Consider the following 18,155-nt stretch of genomic DNA (forward strand, 5'->3'; position numbering starts at 1 on the left):
ACAGAACACAACTCATCAAAAAGAGTGTATATCAACAATGCAAATTTACCGCAACAGGCAGCTTTTCATAGAATTAAAAGAAACACAAATGTCCATTTTTTCCAACACAGCTTTGTACCTTGTGATGACTGAAGAGGATCATTTATTATCTGAAATAACATCTTCAGAGGAGCAGCAGAAGTGCACCAAACATCTGTGCTGATTTTAGAGATATTAGAGTGTGAATGCAGTGGTGTAGTCTAATGTATTGTAGTGGGTATACTGTACTGTATATGTTTGGGCCTATACTGTATACATGGGCCAGAATGGGCGTGTTGGGGGAGGGGGGGCATTTCATAGTGGGGGGGTCTGGGTGTCCTCCCCCAGGGAAGTTTTGAGCATCAACAACTTAATTCCCTGCATTCTGACACACTTTTATGCACCAAATTACGGTGGAAATCCCTTTATTTAGTTTATGAGAAGAAGAAAAACACAGATGACAATTCAAAATATATCAAAATTACAATGCAAAGTATGTTGCTGCGTGTCATTGGGCATTTCTAAGTGGGTATCTGGAAATCCTGGAGCTTTCTTAGTGTGTACCTGTGTATCACGTAGACTACACCACTGTGTGAACGTGTCTGTTTTTGTCTCTGACCTGGCGAGTGTTCACCGTGTTTCCTGTTGCTCACCTTGAAGACGAACATCTCCCGTCTGAAGAAGGCCACCGTGTTGAAGTTGCCGTCGCAGATGTTGGGTTTGCCGTTGCCAGGCAACGCGGGCCGGTCGCCGGGCGGGCGCGCCGGGCGGGAGTGGCGGTCGTGCTTCCGCTCGGAGGTGGAGTGTGTCCGTCGGGAGGGTAAGGTGGGCAACGGCCTGGTGGGCTCCAGCATGGCCGTGGGGATGCCTGGCGACGGAAAAACATCCATGACAACAAGATTGAGTTCGGTTTGCGGGTCTATGAGTCAGCCCTATCTTCCCACAGCCCTATGGTCCCACAGCCATATGTTCCCACATTTCTAAGATTTTTCTTAAAATTAGGCCCTATGTTCCCACAGCCAGGACAGAATATTTTCAAAATTAGGTCTTGTGTTCCTATATTTCCCTTCAATTTAAGCCCTATCCTCCAACATTTTTTAGGGTTAGGCCTGCCACACACTGGCTGCGTGGCGTGAGCATGTCAGCTGCGTGGCGTGTCCGTTTATATATATATATATATACGCACGTCTCAGCGCTAGTTGGTGGTTCAGTTACCCCCCAGAAAAGGTGACTGTGCGCTGGGTAAAGAGCACTGCTGCCGCGGTCGTGGTGCACTCGGTTGTGGTTCCCACGGCTCTGTTCTGCATGTGAAAGATAGCCACACCCCCTGATTTGCATATAACAACTGGAAATAAATGGAGAGGGAAATAAATTAATGTGGCATTAGGAAATAAAAGTCCCCGGAAATACATATATGTGGATTTAGAAAAAAAAGTACCATGAAATAACTAAAAGTAAAACCTTTTAATATATTTAACTGATTCATTGTTATATGAATATTTACAATTATTTAATTATTTATGTATTTATTGGATCATTTATTTAATTCATTATGTATCTCAAAGGCATAATTATTTATTTATTCATTCATGTATTTATTCATTTATTTATGTATTTATTCATTTATTTAATATTGAATTAAAAGGCATTCCATACGCCTCGAACGCCGTCTCCAGGTCTTACTGCTGGAGAGCCGGAGCAGCGAGGCCAATCAGATCAACGGTCAGCAGCCAGACACAATAACAGGCTTTGTTATGCACACCGAACACAAGACAAGTGGAAAACTACCGTTTCCCTTCAACACGGACTGGAAATGTCACCTGCGTACCGTGACCTTTAACGTAAAGATCGCTTTGTGAAAAAGGATTCCTGCTTTGAAGCTTAAAGGAAACCCGAGCCGTGTAACTGACGAACAAAAACAGTTAGTGCTGCAAAGATGAATCGATTCTATTAAATGTCAACTATTAAATTAAATTAATCGCCAACTGTAGTCATTTTTTATTAAAAAAAACTGTCCAAAACGTCTTTGCTTTTAGCTTGTTAAATGTGAATATGTTCTAGTTTCTTCTCTCCTCTGGGACAGTAAACTGATATAATAATAATAATAATAATAATATAATTTTTCACCATTTTCGGAAAGCTTTGATGAAGCGTAATTTAAATTTTAAGACAGACACTGATTTACATGTAGTTGCTTGTTACCTTGGTTTTCAATCTCATACATTTTGTATGTGTGTGTGTGTATGTGTGTGTATCTGTGTGTGTGTGCGTCTGTGTGTTCTCTGTGTGTGTGTATCTGTGTCTGTGTGTGTGTCTGTGTCTGTGTGTGTGTTTCTGTGTGTGTGTGTGGGTGACTTTGGGAAACACTGATCCACATTTTTCACCATTTTCTGACATTTTAGAGACCAAACAACTCATCCGTTCATCCAGGAAATAATTTGACAGATTAATCGACGATGAAAATAATCGTTAGTTGCAGCCCTAGTCTGTATGTCATCTGGCTATATGTGAAGCAGTACTGATGAAAATATTAAATGAGATCTGGATCTGATGGAGATATTCTTCACTAACACATATTTTCTGAGCCAGCAGACACTTTGACTTTCCATTCCTTCTTTGTGTCTTTGCATCACAAGTACATGTTGCACTACATTACAACAGAAAGCTGCCGTGATTGTTTCGGGGCAGACAGAAAGACAGCGTGTCTGCGTCTGACAGGCTGATTGTTCTCTGTTCACTTAAAAGAAAGATCATGTGAGGCGTCTTCTCTGAAATGGAACAAAGACTCTCTGGTGTAAACACAAAAGAAAAAAAGACACAAAGACACACTTTTTTTTGTCTTCTTTTAAATCTGTCTCTTTCCAGGCAAAGAATGATCAGAACTGTATAATGTTTTTCGGCAGGCTGCTCTCATGAACAATTCGTACATTTAGCTAAAAAAATGAAAGCATTGTCATTTGTATTTATTCCATGTTAGCGCCACATTAGTCTATATTGTTCCACTTCTCTGCAGGGGAAATCCAGACAGCTAGCTAGACTATCTGTCCAATCTGAGTTTTCTTTTTTAAAGATTACTTTTTGGGCATTTTAGGACAGCTGAAGACATGAAGGGCCCTATTTTAACGATCTAAGCGCACGGCATGAAGTGCCTGCCGCAGGTGTGTTTAGGGCGTGTCCAAATCCACTTTTGATAGTCTGACGGTGCAAAAAAGGCTCCGTGTACCGGGCGCCTGGTTCTAAAGGGTTGTCCTTAGGGTCTTCATTAATCAGAGGTGTGTTTTGGGCGTAACATGCAATCAACCAATCAGAGATCATCTCCCATTCCCTTTAAAAGCCAGGCACGTTTGGACCTTGGAGCATTGCTGTTATGATGGAGGATTTGCACCCTAATATTTTTATTTTTAATCGTTTGCATGTGTGTGTGCTGCTGTGCGTCCCTGTGTGTGTAACAAGCATAGTGTGCGCGCTGTGCACAAGCCTAGGAGCATTTTACTAATGCTCTGTTAAAATAACAATGAAATGCTGCGTTATTGACTTTAGACCAGGTTTTTGTTGGTCAATGGCGCGATCACTTCCCGCTGCCTCAAGATAGGAATACGCCCAGAATGCACCTGAACACACCTCCCTATAAGACCAGCACGCCCATGGGCGCTCAGATGGGCGCAGGTGCATTTGCTGTTTAAACGACGCGGGCGCTGGACGGGAAATTGACAACTGCGTCGGTCTTAAACTAACAAAGACACTTGCGTTGGGCTTTGCGCTCCGCCTGGTGCAAGATAGGGCCCTGAATGAGAGAGGGGGGGGAATGACATGCAGCAAAGGGTCGCAGGTCGGAGTCGAACCTGGGCGCGCTGCGTCAAGGAGTAAACCTCTATATATGGGCGCACACAAGTTCCTTCCCGAGGTTGTTTTGCAGAGGCACCGTTGCTCCGTCCGGAGCTTAGCACCGCCCAAGATGATTGTGATTGGTTTAAAGAAATGCCAATAAACCAGAGCACGTTTTTCTCGCATCCCAGAATGCTGTGTGGACTAGCCAGACCTTCCTTCGCAGCGCTGGGGAGGAAGGACTGGCAAAGCGAGACTAGCACCACATTGACTGCTGCTGAATAAGAGCGTGAAGTATTTTATCCCAAACCACAATCTTTTTTTCTAATCTTAACTAGTTGTTATTGTGCCTAAACTTGAACTATTGGTGCAGCATGACGCCCAATTTTTGTCTGCTAAATTTAACTGTAACGGCCGCTGAAAGGACCGTCACCTGACTGTCCTCTGCAGCCCGCTCCCAGTCACCTGTTCTTGGCTACATTTAACCATAAAGACCGGTAAACTCAACTCTCATTCTGACCGGTCGCCACGTGACTAATTTGGGGGGATATTTTATGAATTGGTGTGAGTAGGTTTTTGTATAATATCATATGAGACTAAAAATTGGATTTAAAGACTAAAAAGTCTATAGATTAGTGACTAAAAAGTCTATAGATTAGTGACTAAAAAGTCTATTAATAAGAGAGTAAAAAGTCTTTAAATCATAGAATAAAAGTCTATAAATTAGAGACCAGAAGTCTATATCTTGGACACTAAAACGTCTATAAATAAGAAAATAAAAAGTCTATGAATAAGATAATAAAAGTCTATATATTAGACACTAAAACATCTATAAATAAGAGACTAAAAAGTCTATAAATTAGAGATTTAGAGACTAGTGGATCATGAGAATGTGTTGTTTTCAGCCTGATGGTGCTTTACATTCATACATATTTCAGCCAGCGCAGCGCTCTGCCGGACAACACGTCTTCATAACTCAGCCGGGTTTTAAGATTAATAATTCATATTCAAGGTGTGCTGCTTTTTGCCTGTGCAAGTTTTTGCTTTCAGGTCTTCCTAGTGAAGTCAAGTGTTCCTTCACTTTAAAGGCTAACTTTGTTTTTGTGTTCCATCTGGACCCTATTTTCCCATGTGTTTGTGTGTAAGTGACCGATGGGAACAGCTATCTTTGACATTGGCCCTGTATAAGGTTCAGGTCCAGGTTACTTCATTGGTACCCGTAGGTAAACTAGGTTTACAGTCTAAGAGGCCGGACATCCTTAAGACTTTGCAGACCACCACATAACATGCAACACACAAAACATTAAAACATATAAAACAGACAGCAGAACATGGACAAAAAAAAACAGTACATGACCACATTGACTTGTGCAGTTATATGGAGAAATTCTACAGCTAGTACATGACCAAGGTGCTTGTGCGTTGTGTGTAAGTAATTCTACAGTTTATTTAACAGTGATTGCCGCTGGGACAAAACTGTTTTTAAAGCGGCGAATCAAGCTGCAATGTAACGTTAACGGGCAATTAACCTTCAACTACTGTCCACTAAAAGTTCTGTTTTTGCTGCTGACAGACTCAGATTATTATTCTAAGTGTCTGACAACATTATGGAAAGGATCCCTACAGAGTTAGACCTTTTGTTAAGGAGTAAGATCATTTTTGTTTAACATGAAACTCCTTAACATTTGCCAACGGTCCCATCTAGGCTCCCGTAGTTCAGAATCGGGCCAGCCCTCCCCCCGCGCGTTTGCCATGGAGATACACAAACAACATGGCAGCGACAGCGGCTAATATGAGTTATTTTCTTAACTAGTCGTTTCATTACTTTCATTAACCGTAATCTCCGCCGAAATGACCGGCAGCACATGGTGCTCTTTACCCGGCTCAAAGTCACCTATTCTCGAATAACTGAACCACGAACTACCGCTCACCTGACGGAGCGAGTATTGGACGGAGCACCATGGAGCACCGTCAGCTGTTGAGGAACTCGGTTGCAGCTCAACACATCTACTAGAACGCACCATTAAGCCGCTGATACGACCGAGAAGTGAATTACCTGTATGTGTGAAAACAGCTTTATCTCACGCATCCGTTTAGTTGTTGTTGATAGCATAATTATATAATTTGTTGAATATATAGCATAATATCATTTTGTCATTCTTTTACGGAGGGCGCCCCCCCCAATACAATGGTAGGGAAAACACTCAAATGAATTTGCATAAAATTGGCATGAATAATCATAATGGTATAAATGTCCCGTGTGTGTGTGTGTGTGTGTGTGTGTGTGTGATCTTGTCATTTATTTGTCATCTGCAGATTTATTTTGAGTAGGGGGGAAGAATCGATTTAAATCATGAATCTGATTTTTTGTGAAAAAAATCAGGGATTTTTTTTTTGGAGGGCATATCGCCCAGCCCTACTTCCTACTAACACAGTGTATGTCCGGCAAACCCACAGCTGACAACCATGCAGCTAAACTAATTGATGTGGTTGCTAACTGTCCCAGAAGGGTGGACTTGGACTTAGTCGGCTGATTGTTAACGGTTAATAAGCGGTTAACACGGGCGGGCTATCGGTCAGGACAAAAAATCTAAATATGCATCCCTATCAGGATAAACAGAGAACATGAAGTCCTGTGAACTTGTTGTTTGGCCCTGAAGCCCAAGTAGTTGTGTGAAGTCACTACCTTATTAAGTCAAAAAGCAAAAGGCTATGAATCTGAACAAATTTAGGTATTGCCCTTCTCAAGCTGACCATCCCAAAAATGCACCAGAATACAGGAAATCACATCTATCACATACTAAATTTTCTCGGGGAGCACCCCCAGAGCCCCCCCCCCCCCCCCCGTCACGGTTTGCCCCCACTTTTGCACAAATAGAGTAGGGGGGGAGGGTCCTTATCCATCTGTGCCCAGGGGGACAGTAGTTCATACTCTGTCACTATATTAATACATAACCTCATTGTATTAATTTATAATGTAACATTATAGCGTGACATTTGTGTTAATAATCGTCAAGCACAGGTGACTCCGCGTGGTGGGAGGGGGGGCCCCCAAATCAAATTCTGCTTAGGGCCCCCAAAAGGCTCGGGCCGGCGCTGATGTTTATGTCACGTTCACGACAGTGTCATGTCACTCTTACGTAGATACCTTCAAGTAAAGTGTAACCGTTTTAGCATTGTAAAACACACTTCATTCAAAGTGGACAGAAACTAAATAAAACTGAGATTGAAACAGGAAATGTTTGGAAAGATGAGGTGGAAAAAAGCATTTTCTTCTTTTCTGGCATTTCCACTCATTAAAATGCACAAATTGAAAGAGTCTTAAGTATCTTAAGACTCTCTCTCCTGACAGAGACTTGGCCCTTTTTGGATGCTCAGAGGTCTCTTTAATCCTCCCTCTACACATTCAAACAGCTTTACTGATGGTTCTGGTTCTTTTATTTATCCATGTACTTATGCACTGATGTTGTCTATACCGGTCTAATATACTGGTCTAATAAACCAACAAAAGAACAACACATTGTCCTCTTAAAGGCTTATCTTCAACATGCTGGAAACACAGCTGTGGAATAGAACATCAACATAATGGAACAATGAAATACATAACGACTTACCGTAGATTTTCTGGATGCCCTGCAGGTCGTCCAGAGGCAGTTTGAAGTTGTGCGTGTCCATGTACTGATAGAACGGAGCCATGATGGCGCTGGGGTCGTTGGAGTGCTCCAAACCCAACGCGTGGCCCAACTCGTGGACCGCCACCAGGAACAAATCATTACCTGTAAAGAGAGAGAGAGAGGGGGAGGTGTAGAGAGAGAAAGACTTTTACAACACCACTTTTATTTACGTATTTATAATTTGTATTATAAAATATAGTGCTAATGCATAGAAATCTTAGTTTTTGTTTAAAAATACGTCATCCAGTAAAAACCAAATATCCATCAACAAGAGAGAGAGAGGGGGGGAGGGAGGGAGAGGAGAAAGAGAGAAGGAAGGGGGGGAGGGAGAGAGAGGGAGAGGGGAGGAAAAGAGAGGGAAAGAGAGAGAGGGGGAAGGGAGAGGGAGGGAGAGAGAGAAAGAGGGAGGGGGAAAGAGAGAGGGAGAGATGAGACACAAGAATAAAAGAGATTAGAGAGCGGGATGAAGAAAAGCAGTCAGAGGGAGAAAGAGGAAAGAAAACCCAAAATATGAAAAAACATTTTTTAAATCTTTTGACTAACAGCAGAATTCAACTCATGGAAACTGAATGAAACCCTTTTACAGACAGGATCATCTTTTATTTATTACATCAGATAGAAAATGTTTCATATATACATTTAAAATAATTAAATATTACTTTGAATGTAACTGTAATCTGTCGCAGAATTAAAAATAAAGTTAGTTGGTTCTGAACAGTGATTGGCTGTGTGGTGTTTTTTACTTTACTAGTTATTTAAACTACTAGGGCCCATCTATGAAATTAGAAGTCAAGTTCTTGACTTGCTGACTGTGTGAGCCCCACAGCGGACTCAGTACAGAAGAAATTGTCAGACGAGGACTCCATGAAGACACCTGAGACTGTTGATATTCACTCCATGCACATTTATTTGTTACATTTTAACAAACAGACCGAGCTGCCCCGGATACATCAACTGACCACAGGCGTTTTTGTCGCTTATCCCAACTTTTTGTCCTGTATTTCTTGTTTTGTTTTACATTTTCTGTGCTTATTTCGAATCCCATATATATATATATTTTTTTTTTAAACGGGTCAAATTTGAACCAAGGACAACATGAGGGTTAAAACATGAACCCAATGTGTGCTGAATAAACACCCATATTGATACATGACTGATAGATAGTGAACATTTCTATACTTATGTTACTTAGAAAGAAAAGTGAATATATGTGAGGGACCTGTAAAATATCTTGATCCCAAAATATAATTACATAGTGAGAGTACAATTGTGTGATTATAACTGATTATATGACAGACATTACAATACAAAACTATATCTAATAAATTATTTAAAATAAGAGTGTACTTTTTCCTACCACATTTACCCCCTTGGGTGACTCTTGTCACATTGTCACATGCAAAAGTGTTAAATCTGCACCATGAAATTACCAACTTCTTCAAAACCGCTCCTGCTCTTCCTCTGACAGATCGAGACTCAGCCAAAGGGCCAAAATTATAATCTATTCTCATGTGAACTATTTATGTCAGCACAGACATTTTTGTTAATTGCTTAGTCAGTGTATCCCACCACAATGGTTATTATATTGCCAGATTCCAGACAATCCCACTTATATACAGTACAAGCCAAACGTTTGGACACACCTTCTCATTCAATGAGTTTCCTTTATTTTCATGACTATTTACATTTTAGATTCTCACTGAAAGCATCAAAACTATGAATGAACACATGTGGAATTATGTACTTAACAAAAAATGTGTGAAATAACAGAAAACATGTCTTATATTTTAGTTTCTTCAAAGTAGCCACCCTTTGCTCTGATTACTGCTTTGCACACTCTTGGCATTCTCTTGATGAGCTTCAAGAGGTAGTCACCTCAAATGGTTTTCCAACAGTCTTGAAGGAGTTCCCAGAGGTGCTTAGCACTTGTTGGCCCTTTTGCCTTCACTCTGCGGTCCAGCTCACCCCAAACCATCTCGATTGGGTTCAGGTCCGGTGACTTTGGAGGCCAGGTCATCTGGCGCAGCACTCCATCACTCTCCTTCTTGGTCAAATAGCCCTTACACAGCCTGGAGGTGTGTTTGGGGTCATTGGCCTGAAAAATAAATGATGGTCCAACTAAATGCAAACCGGATGGGATGGCATGTCGCTGCAGGATGCTGTGGTAGTCATGCTGGTTCAGTATGCCTTCAATTTTGAATAAATCCCCAACTGTGTCACCAGCAAAGCACCCCCACACCATCACACCTCCTCCTCCATGCTTCACAGTGGGAACCAGGCATGTAGAATCTATCCGTTCACCTTTTCTGCGTCGCACAAAGACACGGCGGTTGGAACCAAAGATCTCAAATTTGGACTAATCAGACCATCAAAGTTTTCGCAATTTTTCGGACTGACTGACCTTCATTTGTTAAAGTAATGATGGCCACTTGTTTCTCTTTACTTAGCTGATTGGTTCTTGCCATAATATGAATTCTAACAGTTGTCCATTAGGGCTGTTGGCTGTGTATCAACCTGACTTCTGCACAACACAACTGATGGTCCCGACTCCATTAATAAGGGAAACAATTCCACTAATTAACCCTGACAAGGCACACCTGTGAAGTGAAAACCATTTCAGGTGACTACCTCATGAAGCTCATTGAGAGAACACCAAGGGTTTGCAGCGCTATCAAAAAAGCAAAGGGTGGCTACTTTGAAGAATCTAAAATATAAGACATGTTTTCAGTTATTTCACACTTTTTTGTTAAGTACATAATTCCACGTGTTCATTCATAGTTTTGATGCCTTCAGTGAGAATCTACAATGTAAATAGTCATGAAAATAAAGAAAACGCATTGAATGAGAAGGTCTGTCCAAACTTTTGGCCTGTACTGTATATATATGTATATATACAGTATATATACTGTATATATACATACACACACATATAAACACACACACACACACACACACACACATTATATATATATATATATATATATATATATATATATATATATCTCCCACTTACAAATATGAATATATATTTCTACTGGTATGCTTCCTAGTGTCATTAATGCAAGAATATGAAGAAAAAACTATTCTACCTGTGTGTGCTTGGTTAAAATTCTGAAGTGCCAAATAGTTCAGGCTACAGCACAAATATTTCCATCCATAGATGAGAATAATCAAGTCTAACCTCTGAATTTCTTTTCAAAGTGCACCAGATTGATGCATTTAAACGTTAAAATAGACAACATTTTCTTACAGGGGAGAATGCCCATGGATCCCCCTAGGGGGGCTTGTGCCCCAGTGCAGCTCTAGGTCTAGTGACGCCCTCGGGGCACTGTCCCCGTTTAAAGTTTTACAAAGATAAAAAATTACCTTTTTTGGAGGTATTTACGCTTCTGAGCTGAAAATGTCCCCGGATTTTGTCTCAGAAATCTGGTCCCCTTAAAATAGGACACACTACCACAACTAGGGTAGAGCAATGCCTTTAGGGCCCTATCTTGCACCTGGCACAGCGCAAAGCCCGATGCAAGTGTCTTTGCTTGTTTAAGACCGATGCAGTTGTCAGTTTCCCGTCCTGCGCCCACATCGTTTAAATAGCAAATGCACCTGCGCCCATCTGTGCGCCCATGGATCTGGTCTTACAGGGAGGTGTGTTCAGGTGACGTCTTCAGGCAGCGTCTTCTTGGTTCATGCACTTTGCGCACAGTAGAGAACCTTTCTCATATAGAGAGGTGCTTGCACTTTAGGTTGGAGGAGATTGGCTAGGGCTTGGTCTAGGGTTGGTCTACGGTTTCCACTCACATACAAGTTCTAACATTCAGTTATTGCTTCATTGTTTTTTAGGGATCAAATGAGCTTCTACAAAGTGTTTTCTGTCCGCACACACAGGTCAAAATAATAAAACATGAACAATTTAAAATAAAAACTCTCGATAACAAAAAGAAAAAGGCTAAATGAACCAAAAGATCAGAAACTTAACGAAATCATTTTACACGTGAAAAAAACTAAACGTGCTTTTGACTGCAGCACTTGAAGCAGTTCAACATATTTGATGCAGAGTTAGGGTTATGTTTGATGCAGGATTCTTGCCATTTTTTGGATTGTATTGTAAATCGCTTGGATGAAAGTGACAGCTAGAGGACTGTAATGGAAACAAAAATTGTCAAAGATTGTCAAACTAAACATCAAACAATAAGTGAAACAAAAATTAAGCAAATTTTTTGTATTAATGAGACATTAGAAGGACAGGTTCAGATTAAGAGGTTAAATTCAGCGAATTTTCCCTTTAAAAATAAACATCATCATGAATATAATCATCCTCTTTATCTCTAACTGCTCTGCTCCACTGTCACACACACCTTCACTGGTGATATCTTCAGTGGGACTTTATCCCCAGTGCTCCAAATGTAAATGAATGGAAACATCTTCTCAGTGAAAGTGTGTGTGAAGGTGTGTATGTGTGTGTTAGTATCAACATCAGAGAACGACAGCTTTCCTCGGTTCCAGTCCAGAGTCACTCTGATCCTCTGTAGCTTCTTTTGCACTACAAGATAAGTGCGTGGATCTGGTAATGATCCCACTGCGTATTTACCTTTATGGAACAATATTCTCCATAATCCAGACTGTATGCTTCCCCTTCCTTCCTACAGACTCTGCTAACACACCCAGTACCCAGCCTGCATTGTCTCCAACCTTGACATCCCAGCTGTGAGTCCCTGAGTTAAAGCCCTCAGAGCCCAGGACATAGCATAGATAATCAAACCTCTCTGGATTATCAGGAAGCTGCTGTCTCTCTCCCCGTCTCACACTGGTCAGATCTTCAGACAGGATGAGGTTGGGTTTAGCAGTGTTTGGGTCCAGAATCACAGGCGTGTACGAGATCATGTCCTTCATCTTGTTCCAGATGTTGAAGCTCAGGTTGCCCAGGTGTTTGGCCTCGTCTATCAGAGCTCCTGAGAGCAGCTGTGGATCATCCAGCAGGGGGCGTCTCATCCTGCGTCTCTGTGCGTCGGGCCTGGACCTTCATGTGTTTTGCTGTTTGATCAAATTTCACTTTAACTTGTTCAAAAACATTTAACTTCTCCTTTAAGGGCTCCAGAGTTTCCTGAAGCTCCTTCCTGTGTTTTCGAGCAGCTTCATCGATAGGTCTGATTCTGTGGTTGGAGTGTGTTTCTGAATGCAGACAGATGACACACACTGGCTGCTGATGGTCCAGACAGAAGAGTTTGAGTTTCTCAGACTGCAGAGACCCTCTGAAGCTCTCTGATCTCTCTCCAGTAAGAAGGCCTCACACAGGTTCTTTAACACCAGGTTAGAAGGTGGTTCTTCCTTTGAAGATCTTCTGTTACAAACTGGACACTCCTGTGTTGGTTTCTCTGTCCACCAGCTCTGCAGACAATATTTACAGAAGCTGTGGCTACATGAGAGAAGAACAGGATCTCTAAAGACATCATGACAGACCGGACAGCAGAGATCCTCCTCTGATCTGGAAGACATTTAATCTCTGAATAAAGCTGAAACCACAGCAGACAGAAAGTACCGTGAGTCATGGCTCCCCTCCATCCACTACTAACTTTACCGTTTTAAGTGAAACTCACCTTCAGTGTGAGGAGTGTCAGGAGGTTGAAGCAGCTGTGTTGTAGTTTTCCACTTTTCTCTCCTGTAGCTGAACTCACTCAGAGGAAGTTGCTAGTATGGTCTGATGGTCAATCTGATCCTCTGTTTTTCCGTCTGTCTGTCTGTCTTTAGTGAGGACGAAAAACAAACTGTTTCCTGGCTTGCCTTGGGTGAGTCAGTTGAAGGGTGGAGCTCTGTCACGCCTCCTCTGCTAGTGTTGTAATGTACACAGGGTGTGTCTAATTCCTAAGGTCTGATTCATTGCTGATATGTCGACTGATAGTGTGCAGTAGTCTGATGCAACAGCTATGTTTTATGTTTAACATGTTAAACGTAGGTTTAATACGGTGGATTACTTCAAACATAATTAAGTATCTCAGGAATATTCTGGGTATGTGGGTATGTATTGTAAAACCAAGACAAAAGGAGGAGGTACACAAGAAAGCCAGGAAGAGCAGGGTTTCTGCAGGTTTCATCAAGTCTGTTCATCAAGTTTGTAGTTTTAATACAGCCAATTATATTTGGACTAGCGACAGAAAGAACCACAATACCACAGAAAAAAAAAAAAAAACATTCCAAAGTACTGCGGGAACATTTCAACGAGCATTAAAGGTGCAATATGTAATATTGTATGTAATACTGGCAGCTAGCGGTTAAAATAGTTACTGCACTACCAATTCAAAATACTGGAGAGTCGTTTCCCCCGCCCCCTCCTGCCCAGACTCGAAGTTCACGGAGGTTGCCAGGCTGAGACCGCAGCATTCACAACAATGTTGCTAGACGCTTTTCTCACATAGCCAGACATTACTTCACAGCACAGCAGAGTAGCTAACGTTAGATGCTAGTCTCACATAGCCAGACATTACTTCACAGCACAGTGGAGTAGCTAACGTTGGTAGCTAACGTTAGATGCTAGTCTCACATAGCCAGACATTACTCCACAGCACAGCAGAGTAGCTAACGTTAGATGCTAGTCTCACATAGCCAGACATTACTTCACAGCACAGCAGAGTAGCTAACGTTAGATGCTAGTCTCACATAGCCAGACATTACTCCACAGCACAGCAGAGTAGCTAACGTTAGATGCTAGTCTCACATAGCCAGACATTACTCCACAGCACAGCAGAGTAGCTAACGTTAGATGCTAGTCTCACATAGCCAGACATTACTTCACAGCACAGCACAGCAGAGTAGCTAACGTTAGATGCTAGTCTCACATAGCCAGACATTACTTCACAGCACAGCAGAGTAGCTAACGTTAGATGCTAGTCTCACATAGCCAGACATTACTCCACAGCACAGCACAGCGGAGTAGCTAACGTTAGATGCTAGTCTCACATAGCCAGACATTACTCCACAGCACAGCGGAGTAGCTAACGTTAGATGCTGGGTATATTGACAGTCATATAAGCCCGTGCTCACGCGGAGCTCTGTAAGCAACCGACAGACACACTTTTCGGCCTTAAAATTACAGTATGAACCGCTAAAAACACAACAGCCTCACCGTCCTCTCCACACGCCAGTCAGGCACACTTCCTCGGCTTAGAATTACAATAGGAACCGCTAAAAATACCACCACCATGCCGACTGAACAGCCCGTTCCATGGCGGAGTTCGTGTAAATGTGACGTTATTTTTATCTATTGATATCGTGTTCACGGAGACGTTTTTTGCGGTTTTTACGTGGCGGGACAACACGAATCGGCCGCCTCATCCAGCGGCCCCAGCGGGCGCGCCTGCCCGGGCTTATGGAGCTTCCTTTTCGGCCGCCTCCCGCCGTCCTTTCCCCGGAAAATAACGCGACATTCGTCCTTTCCCCGAGAAAATAACGTCACATTTACACGTAAAAACGAGCAAAACGTCTCCGTGAACACGTATCAATAGATTAAGAATAACGTGATATTTACGAACTGCCGTGGAGACCGGGTTGGAACTACACGTGTAAACAGCCATGGCCCGCTTGCCTCGGTCCTCCAGGTAACGTGCACAGGGTTAGCATGGCGGCGTAGCCAGGACCAGTCGGGATCACTTTACTGGCTATGTCTCAATTGTTTTGCGAGTAACCAACTCGGTACTCTAGCTATATAATTCAATGTGAGTACACAAATGTTGAAATGACATAAAATGCCCGTCCCTAGTGGCTGTGATAAATTAGCCTGAAGCTATGTTTACCTGTTCAGGAGGAAATAAGCCAATTCTGCGTCCTTTTGGGATCTAAGCTTTCTCCATCTTTCAAATGCATCTCCAATATTTACCAGGGGGTTGTTACGTCTCTGGCCACGCAACTGTTTTTTTTAGGTCGGGTAGAATCTATCTCCGTTGATCCCGTTCGTTTGTGTGCTGCTTTCATGGCTGTACTACCGTTACAGCTGTAGCGCGCTGGGTTTACGTTTTTACAGGTATATCTGGCAACCCGGCCTGGATGTCAAACTGGGCCGTTGATAACAACACACAAATCAAAACATAAACATAAATAAAACTTAAATTCCGTCACGGAATGTAAATTTCAAAAAGAAAAAATACTGACATTAGCATTGTTGTCAGAAAAGATAGTATTTCAGCTTAACATGTTTCCTTAATATCTGATGAGGCATTGGTGTCATTTTTGGATTTATTACAGTACAAATATTACATATTGGACCTTTAACGGTAGCGTTACATGGACTTGTAAAAATGAAGACCCGTTTAAGCCGTTTTAAGGCCTAAAGATTTGATTTTTATTATAATTTACATAAATAAAGACATTTACACAATAACGATGCATAAAAGGCACACATTGTTGCAGAAACATTCACCAGAATGCAGGAAATGAAGTGTTGACATTCAAATTATCACTTTTGCTTAAATGTGGAGATACATACATACCACCCCCCACAGACAGGTCAAAATAATAAAACATTAACAACAATTTGAAATTAAACAGTACCAATAAAAAAGAAAAGGGCCAAACGAACAAAACGATAGAAACTTAACAAAATCATTTTACACATAAAAAAACTAAACTTGCTTATGACTCCAGCACATGAAGCAGTTTAACATATTCGATGCAGATAATGTTCATGCAGATTGTCAAACTAATCAAACAAGAAGTGAAACAAAAACTAAGCAGATTTTTGTATTAATGAGACATTAGGATGATAGGTTCAGATTAAAGGGCCCTTCAAGAATAAACAACATTAATATAATCATCCCCTTTAGCTCTAACTGTTCTGCTTCACTGTTACACACACCTTCATTGGTAATATCTTCAATTTACTCCAAGTGTTAATGAATGGAAACATCCTCTCAGTGAAAGTGTGTGTGATGGTGTGTATGTGTGTGTTAGTATCAGCATCAGAGAACAACAGCTTTCCTCTGTTCCAGTCCAGAGTCACTCTGATCCTCTGGAGCTTCTTCTGCATTACGAGATCGGTTTGGGAGCTGGTGTTGACTGTGCAATGTATATACCTTCATAGAACCTTATTCTCCATAATCCAGACTCTATTTCTCCCTTCCTCTGGACAGACTCTGCTAACACGCCGAGTGACCAGACTGTACTGTCTCCAACCTCGACATCCCAGCATTGAGTTCCTGATTTAAAGCCCTCAGAGCCCAGGAGAGAACGGTATCTATCAAACCTCTCTGGATTATCAGGAAGCTGCCGTCTTTTTACTCGTCTCACACTGGTCAGATCTTCTGACAGGATAAGGTTGGGTTTAGCAATGTTTGGGTCCAGAATCACAGGAGTGTAGGAGACCATGTCCTTCATCTTGTTCCAGATGTTGAAGCTCAGGTTGCCCAGGTGTTTGGCCTCGTCTATCAGAGCTCCTGAGAGCAGCTGTGGATCATCTAGCAGGGGGTGTTGCTGGACTCTTTCCACTGCAGCCTTGTAGTTGATCAGGAATGAGACGTCTTCAGCTCTCAGCTGCTCCTCTGTGGCTCTGACTGTGTCTGAAAGAGCTGCTATCTCTCTGTTCAGAGCCTCCATCTTCTCCTTCATCCTCTGACTCTTCTGCTCTTCTTCCTCCCTCAGTGCAGCCTACCTGGCCTCCTCTTCCTCTTCTAGAAACTGGTGAAGCTTCTTAAACTGATCCTTAATCTGTGTCTCTGTGCGTCGGGCCTGGAGCTTTATGTGTTCTGCTGTCTGATCAAACTTCACTTTTACTTGTTCAAAAACCTTTAACTTCTCCTTTAAGGGCTCCAGAGTTTCCTGAAGTTCCTTCTTGTGTTGTTGTGCAGCTTCATCGATGGGTCTGATTCTGTGGTTGGAGTGTGTTTCTGAATGCAGACAGATGAGACACACTGGCTGCTGATGGTCCAGACAGAAGAGTTTGAGTTTCTCAGAGTGCAGACTGCAGAGAGCCTCTGAAGCTCTCTGATCTCTCTCCAGTAAGAAGGCCTCACACAGGTTCTTCAACACCAGGTTACAAGGTGGTCCATCCCTTGAAGATCTTCTGTTACAAACTGGACACTCCTGTGTTGGTTTCTCCGTCCACCAGCTCTGCAGACAGTCTTTACAGAAGCTGTGGCTACATGACAGAAGAACAGGATCTCTAAAGACATCATGACAGACCTGACAGCAGAGATCCTCCTCTGATCTGGAAGCCATTTTGTCTTTGAGTGAAGCTGAAAACACAGCAGACAGAAAAGTACAGTGAGTCATGGCTCCCTTCCCTCCTCTACTAACATCACTGAAATTTACTTTCACTTTGAGTCGTGTTTATAGTCAAACTCACCTTCAGTGTGTGGAGTGTCAGCAGGTTGAAGCAGCAGTGTTGTAGTTTTCCACTTTTCTCTCCTGTAGCTGAACTCAGAGGAAGTTGTTAGTTTGATCTGAAACTGAATCTGATCATCAGTTTTTCCGTCTCGGTCTCTTTGTAGTGAGGACCAAAACCAAACGATTTACTGGTTTGTCTCAGGTTTCCTAGGATAGTGAATGCATGACCCACCCTACTCTGCCTCAAAGGACAAACGGTTTCCTGGCTTGCCTTGGGTGAGTCAGATTAGGGGTGGAGCTCTGTCACACCTCCTCTGCTAGTGTTGTTGTTTC

At 42.2% G+C, this 18,155-nt stretch overlaps 1 protein-coding gene and 1 pseudogene across 3 annotated transcripts in view; both read right to left on the reverse strand.

Annotated features, from left to right (window-relative positions):
• The window catches only part of mmp24 (matrix metallopeptidase 24), a 100,305-nt gene that overhangs the window by 14,585 nt on the left and 67,565 nt on the right, over positions 1-18,155 (reverse strand). For all 3 annotated transcript variants that reach the window (XM_039796448.1, XM_039796450.1, XM_039796449.1), the window contains exons 6-7: positions 7,458-7,619; positions 672-886 (exon numbers count right to left, since the gene is read on the reverse strand). In XM_039796448.1, coding sequence (XP_039652382.1) covers positions 672-886; positions 7,458-7,619 — 377 coding nt within the window. The remainder of the gene's footprint in view (positions 1-671; positions 887-7,457; positions 7,620-18,155) is intronic.
• On the reverse strand, positions 15,815-18,109 carry LOC120556743 (annotated as a pseudogene).

The sequence above is a fragment of the Perca fluviatilis genome, chromosome 4 (genome assembly GCF_010015445.1).
Source record: "Perca fluviatilis chromosome 4, GENO_Pfluv_1.0, whole genome shotgun sequence".
Taxonomy (NCBI): Eukaryota; Metazoa; Chordata; class Actinopteri; order Perciformes; family Percidae; genus Perca; species Perca fluviatilis.